Source organism: Streptopelia decaocto (genome assembly GCF_964273445.1).
Source record: "Streptopelia decaocto genome assembly, chromosome: 13".
In the NCBI taxonomy this organism is placed as follows: domain Eukaryota; kingdom Metazoa; phylum Chordata; class Aves; order Columbiformes; family Columbidae; genus Streptopelia; species Streptopelia decaocto.
Window position 1 is genome coordinate 14,141,389 of NC_138668.1, and position 14,128 is coordinate 14,155,516.

General features: G+C 37.6%; 1 protein-coding gene across 6 annotated transcripts in view; it reads left to right on the forward strand.

The window, feature by feature from the left end:
- The window catches only part of CLEC16A (C-type lectin domain containing 16A), an 84,838-nt gene that overhangs the window by 34,680 nt on the left and 36,030 nt on the right, over nucleotides 1–14,128 (forward strand). For all 6 annotated transcript variants that reach the window (XR_014185322.1, XM_082064737.1, XM_082064736.1 and 3 more), the window contains 3 exons: nucleotides 1,146–1,196; nucleotides 3,179–3,307; nucleotides 7,064–7,184. Coding sequence is in view for 5 of the 6 variants with exons in the window: in XM_082064737.1 (XP_081920863.1) it covers nucleotides 1,146–1,196; nucleotides 3,179–3,307; nucleotides 7,064–7,184 (301 nt within the window). In the remaining variant the exon portion in view is untranslated. The remainder of the gene's footprint in view (nucleotides 1–1,145; nucleotides 1,197–3,178; nucleotides 3,308–7,063; nucleotides 7,185–14,128) is intronic.

Consider the following 14,128-nt stretch of genomic DNA (forward strand, 5'->3'; position numbering starts at 1 on the left):
TCACTCACTCCCTCTCCTCAACAGGGTGGGGGGACAACATGAGATGAAAAAACCTTGTGCTGAAAGTAAAGACAGGGAGATCACTTACCAATTACCATTAGGGGCAAACCAGACTCATCTTGGTGAAAATCAATTTATTGCCAAGTGAAATAAATTTGTTCCATTCTTAAACTGTGTAAAATAATCTGGTTTAAGTTACATTCACCCTTATTTTAGATCTTTCTTGCTGCCAAGATGGTACAGTGGACCCCAGTGGATCTGGAAATTCAGGAATGAGCTTCCCCAGTATGGGCTAAGCCGTTCTGAGCTAGAAACTGAACCTGCAAGAGCACAAAGAGAAAAGTCTTGTTATCTCCCTGTCAACAAAAACAAATATTTCCTTCACATTCTAGACTGCTGTGTGTTACTTATCCATTGTATAGAGGTGCACTAGTAGTCCACAAAGTACAAATCAGGTTTTAGAGTGAAGTTTTTTCCAGGAAAGATAGTATGCCTGTTACCTTTTTTTTTTTTCTTTGAATAATTAATTTATGTGACTTAAAATGAAAAAGATTTAGTGTAAATTAAATAGCGAGAAACAAAGATGAATTAAAACAACACTTTTGCCCACCCCTACCATTCCCCAGGCTCAACTTTTCTCCTCCATTCCTGCCTCTTCTGTCTCCTCCCCATGGTGCGGTGGGGACATGGGGATTTGGGGTCAGTCCACAGTATTTTATCTCTGCTGCTTCTTCCTCCTCACGCTTTCCCCCTGCGCCATGTGGCTCCTCTCCATGGGCTGCAGTCCCGCAGGACAAACGTGCCTCAGCAGGGCTGCTCCACAGACCGCAGCTCCTTCAGGGCACAGCACCTGTTCTGAGCCGCAGTGGGGGTGTCTGCTCCTCCATGGTCCCCTCTGCAGGCTGCAGAGGAGTCTTTCTCCTGTTCTTCATCATGTTTTCCCAGAGGCGCCATTAGCGCTGCCCAAGGGCTGCGCTGTGTTCTGTGGCAGGAACTGGCGGGAACCGGCTGCTCCTCACAGAGGCCCCTGCAGCCCCTGCGAGCTCCTGGACAGGAACACCCAGTACATAATTAAACAAAACCAAACCAATGTGGCTCCATAAACATAAGGATTCATTATATGTCCTTATCCCTTTTTTTGAAAGGGAGAAGAAATTTTTCTGGATATGTTTGAAGATGAATACCGGAGTATGACGGTGAGTGATACCTCATCCATCCTGTCAGCTCCTCAAACCCTGACACAACATGGGAGCGAGAACAAGTGCTTATTGTAACTACAAAGTGTGCGGGTACCTTTATTTCTGGGAGGAGAGTAACAAAATGTGGGTGAGATTTTATTTTTGTCTCTGTGGAGTTGTGTCTACACAGCAAAGAACAGGTTCTGGTGAGCGAGTGTCAGAGCCTTGGTCTCGCCCGGGAGAGAAGCTGCCGGCACCACAGGGCCGGCTGGGAAGTTTTCACACATTACTAAGCTTAGTCTCTGACAATTCATATTTAACATGAAAATGTATTTAAAAAATAAATATCTGTTTCAATTCTTAGGTTAGAATTTGGATAAAAATACTTTTGAGAAGTCAGTCAGAGGTGTTTTTTCCACAGTGGTACCAGCATTTAATGAGCAGCCACTCATTGTCTTTTTGAAAAAGCGCAATCTCCAGTTGGTGCGTTGCAATAAGTCTTCTAATATGAGAAGCATCTTTAATATATTTTTCCAGTATAAATAATAGAAATATTTAGTGAAACATTTAATTTTTTTGTATTTAAGTATTGCTGTACTCTTCATTTCAGAAGTGGCACCGATACTAGCATCGTTTCTATGTTGCAAGTTCAGTATCTGTAGGTTTTTCTATTGTACCTCTGTTTCTGAGACTGCATTATTTTTATTTACCATGAGACGGAGCTACATGCTAGAACTTGAACTTTGTTTATTTGCCTGGCTAACAAATGACTTGCTGGGTGGGCTGATTTAAGTGCTAAGTAACACTGATATTGTCTTGTGAGATGAGTTGCATCAATAACATGATCTAGAGATTGTACAAAGTCAGTTTACTTGCTCTGTCTGAATGACAAAGAAAGGAAAAAGTTGTGTCTCCATTTATGATAGATAAGAACAAGTAAATTGAACACTACTCCTTAGTATTTTTGCATTCAGAAATAAGTTTTCTTTTTTAACATTCTTCACCTTTATAATGCAAAATACTATTTAAACCAGTGTATCCCCATGTGGTTTGCATCTAAAGTACTTATTTACATGTTAGAAATTTTAGTTGTGTTCTCATTGTCTATGTAGATTTTTGTATCTCTCTTACCAAATTTGTTAATCCAGTATTTTAGACACTGAAGATGAATTGTTCTGAGATCAGAAAAAAATGGCTAAAGACTATTTTTGAGTTTGTATGTGTACGAGGCAGCAGTTCAAGACTGTACTCTGAAAATTCTGGACCTTGTCTCAGTCTGCTGCATTCATGGTATCTGACTGGCAAAGTGGCCAGGAATGCTTCCCATTGCAGTTGGCTATTTCAGAATGCCTAAGTGACCACGTTTTTTTTTCTGTGCAGAATATTGTACAAGCTGTGGGAAGGGCTTTTGTATGTTTTATCCATTCCAGCTGGCTTTCTGTCAAAAAGAAACTCATGTCTCCAGGGTGTGTGTATATAATAGAACTTGGATGAAATTGCCCCAGTGTACAGAAGGATAGATATTTCAGACATCAATTATTCATGAAAATAAGCAGCCATGTAAGGGAGAGAGTCTGTTACTGGCAAGACTGAAGGGAATTCTCTAGTGTGAAAGTTATTGCATTATTAGAGGCTAGAGAGTTCTCTTTGGAGAGGAAAATATATGGGAAACTTCTGGTGACTAAAGAAATAGCAAATTTGAGTCAAAACCTAAAATCAAAGCTGACAGGCTTTGGTTTTTAGTACTCATTAAATAGATTTTTCTTGTGTAATCTTTCAGAGTATTTTCCTGTGTCTTTTTCAGTATGGAAACTTCAACGGTGTGTTAGGGAACTATGAGCAAATATAAACGAGAGATTGTGTGTAAGGAGCTTAAAATAAGATGGATGATATAAAAATTCTCAGAACTTTATAACAATTCCTTCCTCCTAGAATATGTAATGTAAAGATGCAAATACTTATTGTTCTGTATAGTAATCAACATTAAAATATTTTTATAGATTAAACCCATGAATGTAGAGTACTTGATGATGGATGCATCAATCTTGTTGCCTCCAACTGGGACACCACTGACTGGTATTGATTTTGTGAAAAGATTGCCTTGTGGAGATGTGGAAAGAACACGAAGAGTGAGTAAGACTATTTTCCTTACATTCGTTCACAACAGAATGATGCTGAAGACTCTGAACAATTCTGGAAATAAACGTTTTTCCTTGGAAGCTGCATCCAGAAAATCAAAAAGACTTGCTGAAGGCAGAGCTGTGTGTAGAGCATAGAATATTTATCTGTCCCAGTGGAGAAACTTTCTCTGCACTTTCTTGTGTCTAATCAATTAAATATGTTCTTGCACTGGGGTTCTAAATTTTTAGACTGTGGAGACATCCACATAAAAAGGCGTTTTGATGATGCTCATTAATATATTGTCTCTTTCCTTTTGGGATCTGATATCTCAGTCTGTCTTTCTTTATATTCCTATAGCAAGAATGTCCACTGGAAGACTGACTTCATATTACTTGTATTTCTAGATATGGCAAAAAATATAACTCTACTCAGGAGCGTTCATCTTGCCAAAGTAATTCATGATAGAGATCGTGAGAGTGAGGAGAAAAATAGCACAATATCTGTTTTTATGAATGACACCATCTGTAGAGGTGATACTGACCTGAATAACAACATCATTATTGGCATTCTTGGAATAATCAAATCTTAGACTTTACCTGGCTATGTCCTATAAACCTTACAGTGCCAGTAAGTCTTAAAGTTATTACTGCATGACATTATTACTTGAAAAGTGTTGTTGTTCAGGTAGCTTTGCATTTATGTAAGCGTATATGTAAGTATATTCAAGCACTCTTGAAGAAAAAACATATTACCAGGAATCTTCTGAAAACTTTCGTTTTCATTACGTACTATAAACCACAGAACTTTTGTTATCACAGCAAGTTAAGTTGAATAAAGTACAATGAATTATCTTGAAAAGTATTGTTCTTAGAAAGCAAAAATGCTTCTTAGAATTCTCTCTGAGGCATTTAACCAAATGATACTTAGAAATGCAGGTTAATGGAAACTGATTGCTCCATGGTTTTTCATGTGCTATATAAAGAACAGCTTAAATTCTGTTAGTGGAGATTCAAAATTCAGTATCAATATTCCTGTACATTCTTTGGAATGGAGCGATCTTTCTCAGCAGCAAGATCTCCCAGAATGCTTCCATGTTGGTCCTCCTTTCCCTGACCACGTTACTCTAGAAATTTTAGAATTACTTAAAATTCCTGTGCTATTTTCTTCCAGCGGGGCTCTCTCTCTGAGGCTGAATTGCCAGAACAATACACTGAATTTCAGGTGTATCTTGTGATGTTTCTGCTGCTTAACCTGCTGGACAGTTTCAAATGGGTGTGATTCGATTCTGAGCATCCCCTGACATGATTCTAAAAAAGTTCTCAAGTTTTATTTAACTAGCACGTGGAGAAGAGCCGGACTTTGATTATATCATGAGTTCTTAGCTATTAGAGATCAGGCTTTTTTAGGCTCTCACTTCTTCTTTTGCTATAGAAAGTCCCTCTAAGTTGCAGTTATTTTCCTCTTAATCGCTTTAGGAGGAACTGTCAGAAACCAGATATCTCTCGAGTTATCAAACGCACGTCTCCAAAATCCAGACAGCCCCCCTCTCTGACTAAAAACATTAACATGAACCAGAAGTTGCTTTCTGAAATCAGCTGCTGCTGCTTGATCCAGCCTTCTGCCCAGGATCAAATGCTCTTTTGAATTGTAGATAGTCCAGTTACTGCTGGTTCATTCCATCTCTTCCTTCTGATTTCTGTAGTCCTCAAGGTGGTACTGCTTACCAGTCACCTAGAATAATGCAAATTCTTTTACATGCTTATTTGGGAAGGAATGAACAGTAAGGGTCTTGAACTCTGCACCTGGGACTACGTAGCAAGCAAAGACTTGTTTCCCTGCAAATTGCGATTTCTTTGCACATGGTGTGTGTATATAAATGAAGGAATAGGCACAAATAGGCTTCAGAGTGCATAGTTCTTTAATGTAGATAGCAATTTGTTCCTACATAACCAAGAAAGCGGAAGTCAACTGAAGAAAATTCTAAGGCCACTGCACTGCTCTGCTATTCTGTTGCGATCTAATAAAATGTTATAGGAATTCACAAATCAGATTCCTTTGCATTTATGTTGATATTGCTGGCAAAGTGAGGGTTATCAGTATTGTAGGAAGCACATTGTAATTCCCTTTTCATCTTGATGTTCTTGTTTGGAGATGAGTGACTTAAGTTTTATATGGAATGCATATGAGGAAAATTAATGCTTTGTCTAGGAGGGAAAGAGGATTGAGGGGAAAGTAAGTGAAAGGTATCTGAGTGGTGGCTGCCCTCCGAATTAAACAAACAAACAAAACCAAACCTGCTGGGCTTGACTTCTGAGTTACCAGAAACGTGGGACGTTGCTGTTCTTGGTGTAATTTGGAAACTTTTAAACCGAATACTGTGAATTCTTCTTGAAGCATCTGGTAGTAATACTGCTTTATAGTAATCCTATTTAATTTCAGTAAATCCGCAATACAGTAGGATGCGATCTTCCTAAGTGGGAGAGATCATCTCCCATTATAAAATGACTCTTCTCTTATTCATAAGGTAACGTTACTATCAGATTGTTGTTAGATACCCTTGACATTCTTTGCTCTGAATAATCGTGCTGCCTTACTAGATTTCAACAGCATACCAAATTCATGGAAGAGCCAGGTATGTGACTTCCCTCCCTTCATCCCTGTTCTGCCAGAAGTTTCCGAAAGCAGCCCCAGTATGACAGCTGACCAGGCACTCCAGTTCTGGTTCATGGGAGCCAAAGTTCTGTTGATTTTTAAAAAAAGAGCGGTGAAGGGTTTTTCCTTAACGCAGTTCACATTTGTTTTTCCTAACACTTCCTGCAGTCTTGGGAGTTCCTGGGCAGTCACGGCAGCTGTTCCATGAATTCGATGCTTTTACTGTAAGGCAGCAGCTAATTTACAGTATGGCACAGAATTACTGAGTAGGAAATTGTTGTAAAACAACAAAATACCAGAAGTAATAAAAAATGATTTTTTCATTAGCTGTACTGAAACTACAAGTTCTTGTAGTGGAAGAAGATTATAAATGGTGCCTTTCAGAATGTGGTTAATAAAATGATGATTGTTCTCTGGCACTTTATCTAGTCTTTGCATACCATATGTCATTAATTTCTAAATCAAAACAAGAATATTAGTTTGACAGAGTAATTGTTGAAAATTCTTCGGGCCTGGTGCAGCTTGCAGAATGCTTTGCCCTGATGTAGACCTTCTGAAAATAGAGATTAAGTTATCTGAGCGTGCTATATTGCATGTGGTTAGTTCTGGTGAACACAGCAAATTAAAACTAAAAACCCCCACTGTTTTCTCTTGAAGTCATAAACATCTTAGCTAGACTCAGTCAGAAAAGTTAGTACTGTTTTAAGATGAAAATGTAAGAGTCTCTGAAGGTTGGTTGTGTAGTTGTCTGTAGCATACAGGTATTGTAAATACAATCTGTCTTAAAATAATGGTTAAAAAAAAGTTTTTGCTTAAACAGCTCCTGTAGTAATTTGTGTGTCAGTCCCTGTCTGTGTAAGTGTGCCGGTGGGATAAAAGCTCTGCTGCTTCTATTTCATTGAAAATAAATAGCATGTTTCAAGTTCTTTCATATCCTTTTTTTTTTAAACTAACTTTGAAATTGCATTCTACTTTCTCAATTTAAAAAGTAGATTTACTGCACGACAACAAACTCAGGGGTTGTAAAAGTGAGTATATTTTTGTAAGATTCTGTTAAAATACGTAGTACTGAGTGCAGCAATATTTTAATATTCTTTTCTTAATTTCTCAAGGCAATCAGAGTTTTCTTCATGCTCCGTTCGCTATCACTGCACTTGCGAGGTGAGCCAGAAACTCAGTTACCCCTCACAAGGGAGGAAGATCTGATAAAGACCGATGACGTTCTCGACTTGAGTAAGTAGTCCCTCAATTTCCCACATAGTCTATGACATGGAAAAATTGCTGGCTGTTTGTTGTTTTGTTTTGTTTTTTTTAAGCTAGAAATGCCAAAGAATTACCTTCTTTGTGTAATTGACTACTAAGGATGATTGTGTTAAATTTGTCTTCTGTCGGATTTGGAATATTTCTTGTGGTTTTTGTTTTGTTTTTTAATTTCTAAAGAGACTGTTAATAAATATTCCAGGGTTTAAATACTAGCACATGAAGGATTTGGAGTCCTTCATCTGATTTCCTGGTATGTTCGTTTTTTAAATGAACTAATCCTAGGAGGATTTTCTTCTATTCTGCTTTCACCTGTTCAAACTGCACTTAAACCATTCATGAAGTTTAACGGACTGAAGGTAATTGCTCCAAGAGCTCCACTGTGCCATTTTAGCAATACTGGGGTTTGCTCGTCATTGTGTCCTGCCCACCCTGGAGTTCTTCACATTTCTTCTGTCATTGTAAAGTTGGCATATGGAAGCTTTAACTCCTGTAGTTGAACAGGACGCTGAGCAGGTCCCAAAGGGCATCAGGCTGCAACATCCAGAATGACTTGGTGATATTAAGTAGTACTTGTTACGAAGTTAAAGGCCAAGAACCTTCTTTCTGCAGTGTGCTCTGCATATGAAGAAACCAAAAAGTTGGGAGGAATAGAATAATGAAGTAGGCTATTTGTCTGTAAATTCAATATTCCTGTGTTCATTTAACATCAAAATATGCATCTCTATATGACCTTTTGTGTTACTAAACAGGACAACTCCTAGAGTAACTCTGACCTAAATCATAAAGCTGGAGTTTTACCATCTCCAGCACTGACATTAAGAAACACTAACTGGTTAAGTTTTAAGTTAATTTACTATGTGTGAGACATTTGGGTTTTGTTTAAAGGTTTAAAATATGTAGAGAAGTGTGCTTTTAGGCTAGAATTGAAAGTGCATGATAATGTAAATACTATTAGTTCCATTTGTTGTAATCAAGACCTAGGACAATATGACATTGGCACTGGCTGATAAGTAGTTACCTTTTGTTCAGGCAATTGTCTCATTAAGAACTTGGAGGTAACATTGGTAGCTTTCGATGACATGTGACTGCTAAAATGGAGAGTGTGTGTCTGCTAGAGTTTTAATTATTGAGGGTTCTTTTTTAAAAAAAAAAATAAAGAAGGAAAAGAATGCTTGATGTTTCAGATGTTAATTTCTTTGATTCTCTGTGTTTAAGTGCTTGTTGATTTTAGTGCAACTAAAAAAAAACCTAGTTGCCCCAGCTGCCTTAATAGATGCTATGGGATTTTGTCCAGTATCTCAGATCTTTTTGTGCATCAAGTCCATTAAGGATATTAATTGTTTCAGTGAAGGACAAACACTAAAATCAAGTGAGCTAAGCAGTTTTTTGATGTCAGAGCTGCTGTGCAGTATCTTAATGGGTGAAATCCAGATTAAACCTTAAATTAATTCTATTTCAAAAATATTATTATTAAAAACTAATTAAATTTATTTTTTAGAAAATATATTTCTCTGCAATACTGAAAATGTCAGAGGGCACTCCCTCTGGCATAAAGTCCAAGCCATGCAGCTTAGAGCAGTGAAAGGTTTTGAGAACAAACTCATTTATCTGTGAATGTGCAAAGAATGCTATCAAAGCAGTTACTGCACTTGTAAAAATGTACAAGCTGTCGGACGTGGACAGACATTTACTTAGTAACTGTAAGTGTTCGGCTGCAACAGGTGAGAAGATCTCAAGGTATCGATCCAGGGTTTGTGTTTTTGGTAGCTGTGGTGTGGAGGGCAACCAGTTGAGCCATCACAGTTCCCATTTGTTGAATTTCTCTATTACTTAGAAGATTTAAGAAAATGTACAGAGAAAATACTTGTTAAAATGTGTTCTTCAGTGGTTGGATTCTGTTCTTTTCCTACTGGTATTGTTTTGGTTTGATGAATTAAGCAGAAAGAGCTTAATGTAAATGCAACACTTTTGGTCTTTCCCAAGAAACTTTCCCAAAGAGAATGAACAGCACAAGATGTCATTAATTACACTATGCCATTATTAGTTGTCAGGTAAAAATTATGTCCAGAATTTAGTTACTGTTGACTTGCTAAAGGATTAGTAATATAGAATTAACTCAGTTTCCTGTTTCAAATGAGTTAGGTATTTATTGTGCTGCTGGCACTTTGCCAGAGGGTGAGATGAGATAATGAATCAGTTTCTACTGGAAAAAAAAAAAAAAAAGGTGTTTTTCTTGAATTAACTGGAAATGTGTTTATGAAGTAGTTGTTAGTTTTTTAAGAACATACTGAAGAAAAGGTAGATCTGATTGAAATAGTGTTTCCAAATGTTATATATTCCTCCTCCCCACCCACCCAAAAAAAGAAAAAGGACACCTTTTGTCCTTGCTTATCTGTGAGTCTAGAGAAATGCTGAGTGCTCTCATAAAATTAAATGGACTGCACTGCACATATTGTTCATTGCACATGTCTTTTTATTACTTCAGTTCTAAGGCGATTGCTTTTACACGGAATACAAGGTATTTTGGTTGGTTACACTTCCTAAACTGCTTTTTTCTGTTATTGTTACTTTACCTGAATTGAGTTAGTACAGTGATGAAGTTCTAGTGTGTGTGGTAGCATGAAGACGTAGTTTCCAGTTCAAGTCTTTTCATTGCCCAAGAAATAGAGACAAGAGAATATCGGCATTTTGGCATAAAGTATATGGGATGCACACTGTTGCGTAGGTGCTGTACCCTGGAAGGAGACCTAGCAATTGGCAAAATGTGACCCAAAAAATTGAATTGTGGGCCTTTTTTATTCATTATCACTTTGGAGATATTTTTGATCTAACAAATTTTCTTCTATATTATTACAATGCTTTTGAAAGTCTTCTGAACACTGAGATGTCTCTGGTGGTTATGCTCATTTGTATCCATACAGTGTGCAGAAGGAGCAGAGATTAAGGAGATCCAGTAATTATTTCAGCTACTGTTTTGATTTGAAAAAAATCCTGCAAAACTCATCCTTAACTAAACAGCTTGTTTCATTGTTTCCTGAATGCAGTGCTGGTGTTTTCTGAGAGCTTGATGAGAATGGTCGAAGTTTGTTGTAAAGAAGCATTTTAATATTTGGATGCACCTGTGTTCATTGTAAATCTTTTAAGTGTAGTTGCAAGGTTGTGAGCACTATATGTGACTGTACATTTAGAAATGAGTCAGGTATTCCACAGAAGGTTTAGTCCATATTGCTGGGTGTGCTGCCACCACGGTGATATCTGCCCTGACTTGTCAGTGTTCTTTTTTACTGTAAATGGTTTTGAAGCACTCATGTATTATGTGATAACTGCCTCCCTTAGTCTGTGTGTGAGTTTGCAGGTGTGCTCCGTAGGTGGCTTCTTTAATGTTATTCAGCAGCTCTCTGGTTGTGTGAAGGTGACTGGTGCTTGGTTTCAGGCTGCTGTGACAGAGTTTTAAATGCCACTGCCAAGAGGTAAATGATGATTCATTTAAAGCCACTATTTCTTTGCTAAAACTGAAAAAAGTAATATAATAAAGTCTCCTTTTTCACTCTGTCCCTACCAAATATATAGGCTTTCTAAAGGCACACTAGCACACATGGCACAAGAAATGGGTCATGTTCAGTATGCTTGAAATGTGATCAGCATGTGAGAGGAAATCACAGCTGTTCTAAGAAATTCCAGCAGATGCTCCTTTTAAACGCCAACATACACTTTTTCCTGAGTATCATCAGGAGGCAAGACTTTTTCTGGACTTAATGGCATAACTCATCTGTAGTGTGTATGGTGGATCAAATTTTGTATTTATTGGTGGGAATGTGGAAGAGCTTAATTGGGCTAGTTTGCTTATTTGCTAATAGTTAATTATTTAATATTTTACTTGTGATAGTGATCTTTTCTCTGTTAGATATAGTACAGTCTTTCCATGCAAATAGTTGCATGTGTTCATTCAATATTTTCACCAAATTTACATCATCTTTGCTGCAAGCAGCTGAAGTCTTTGAACTCTCCTTCCTAGGCCGTGTTTCCTAAAAGTTGTATTTTTCTTAGAGAAAGTCCAGAGAAATCTTGGATCCATGTCTTGGAGGTGCAATGTCCCAGCTGGTTACAGGCTTTGTTAGTTTTGAGGAAAATCTCCGAAATGACACTACACTTATTGGCAGCAGTGTCCCATCAGCGACCATTCTGGCTCTGGTTCACCTTCATCCCCAGGTGGAATTTCAATAGGACTGAAGTTTAGTGGGCTTGAGATTCTTTCATCTAAATATGGTTGGGTATCTGTAACTGTTTTATAGCATAGCTGTAAGTATTTTCAGATCGGTTCTCTGGAAATGTGTTTAACCACACAGTCATCTTTTATGACAAAAACAGAAGTAGCTTATGACCCTTCAGCAGTTGTGAACTAGAAACAGTCATGGAAATGGGGTACATTCAGTTTTATAAACTTGAAAGATTCCTGTAACAACTGCCTAATAAATCAGTAATTTTCCTTTTTGTGCTTTGATAAATTGTTACAGTAATGCTTTATGTGAAGTTTTTGTCAGATCTAAAATGAAGCGTTTCTGCTCTGGAAAACAGTTCCTGCCCTTTGAGTTCTTTGCCTTGAGTACTGCATTTTTGTAGTCAGACAGTTGAATTTGTACAGCAGTAATTCCAAGTATTTTAATCTTGCTGTTGCACTAACAACTGTATAAATACTGGACAAAACCAAGTATTTGAGGACTTCACAACTCTCTTTGGTGTTATGACACTTATGTTGAGAATTTCACAACAGATTATCCACAAAATTCGGCAACCTCATATTATGTATTTGGAGGAGTCCACATCAGGTCTTAAGAAGAAAAGGGCTGTTCCAGGAATTCGTATGAACTGAAATAAATGTTGATGGATTAATTGGATTAAAGAATGAAAGAGGCAATGAAGGGTCGCTGGTTAAGAAGTAACCAGTTATATTCCAAAGTCCTATCTTGAAACACATTTCTAATTGTTGAAAGCCTTGAGGGCTCGTTAACACTGATAGCACTTTAATGCTTGTTATTGTAACTGCTTCAAAAAGGTATCAGCTCTGAGAGTTGATGCAGTATAGAGGATCGGTCAGTCTGGCCTTGTTCCGTCATACCAACTGTTTGAGGATTAATTCCTCCTCAGTTAATAGCTATAGTCATAGGGATTTTCTTGTTTTATTCTCTTTCTATGACTTGGAAAAAAACCTTGAACCTAGTTTGTGCATTATATACGACTTTTTGAAGCTAGTTCGGTTTGAACCAAAGTGTGTTCCTAGAAAAATGTTCATGATTAGAAACTTTGTCCTGCGAAGGAGCAGAGAACAGAGTACCAATTGTGTAGTTTAATCACTCAATTATTTTCACCATGGAACTGCTGCCATTTGTAGCTTTTGTCTATCAGACTTGGCCCTGTGTTACATTACATGGATGTATTAGATGTATACTTCTGTTACCACTTCTAGATATGTATGTATAAAATATATACAAATAGAGATATACTTTTGGATCAAAAATTTAGATACAGCTTTGGATGCATTTAATATATATCGTTCTCTATTATTGTTCAGGTTATTAGAATGTCATTGGTACAGTAATACTGGAGTAGGATTCTGTTGGCAAAGCGTAGACTATGTAGCCATTTTAGATCTCCTCCGATTTTCTGCCTGGTGTCTCAGCTCTTTTTCTAAGAAGGAATACATCTCCCATAGGGCCTATAGTAGTATTTGCCAATCCTGTATGGATTTCTTGAGCTTTCTAGGGCATATGAGCAGGTAATAGCTATCAATCCTCATGTAACTGAATCCCATCCTGTAGGTATTGCAGAAAAGTCAGAGTGTTGTATTGATTCAACTTGTTTTCTCAATTTTCAAAAGCTCGCACTTAATTCACACCACATTTGCGTTAATTATCCTCTCTTAAGTGCATTAGCGTTCCATATTTCCTCCCTGTTCTCTCCTGCCACCCAAACAATTGTGAATGGATCCTGCTGGTAAAGGGTAATTGGTAGAATCATTGAAATGATATTTGGAAGGGACTTCTTGGTTGTGGTGTGGGGGTTTTTGGGGGAGGAAGAGGAGGTGGGTTTTGGGAGGAGTGTTTGGTTTCTTTTTTTGAAACTTGACAACCTTTGGTGATAAACATCACACAACCTTTCTGGCTAACCTACTGTGCTGTATTACGCACAAGAGAATTTCCCCTACCTCCCAAACTGTAATTTGTGTCTGGTGTCCCTAGTTGTATGACTGGCCGCTGCAAAGAGCTGTGTGCTTCCCCTTACAGCTTATAGCTATCCCACAGACTGTTCTAGTATGAAATATGGTGTTAACTACTTGTTTGGATGTTTGGAGAACTAAGTTTTACTGTTTTGTATAATCTGCACCCTCATTCCTATCTATTTAGCTAATATTTCTAGTTTGATTTTTAGGCTGTGGTGTGTTCTTAGTTTATTTTACCATGGCTATTTGAACAAATAACTCCAAACTGCTGAGCCTATCAATGCCTTAGTAATACCAAAGAATCAGAGCACTAAGGAGAAGGAGTGATTGAAAAACTATGACTAAGGTAGAACTCATTGCTTGCAAGTTGGATGGTTTCTATTTAAAAAACCTCTAACAAAACCAAACAAACAAACAAACAAAAAAACACAACAAAAAAAAAAAAAAAAACAACAAAACAAGCAAACACCACACACCAATGCCTAAGCCCAGTCAAAACTATTGCAGGAAATAGTTAGAATGCTTCAACTTAGCTGGCTAAATCCATTGAATTTTGTGGCGTACCGTCTAGAATTGCAAAGATTATTAACTCAGTAGGACAGTGCGTGTGGTCATAAAGTCAAATGCTTGCTATAAATCGTACTAGATGAGAGGAAAAAGACCTGTGTGCAGTAAGTACGTGAATGAAAGTATCGGT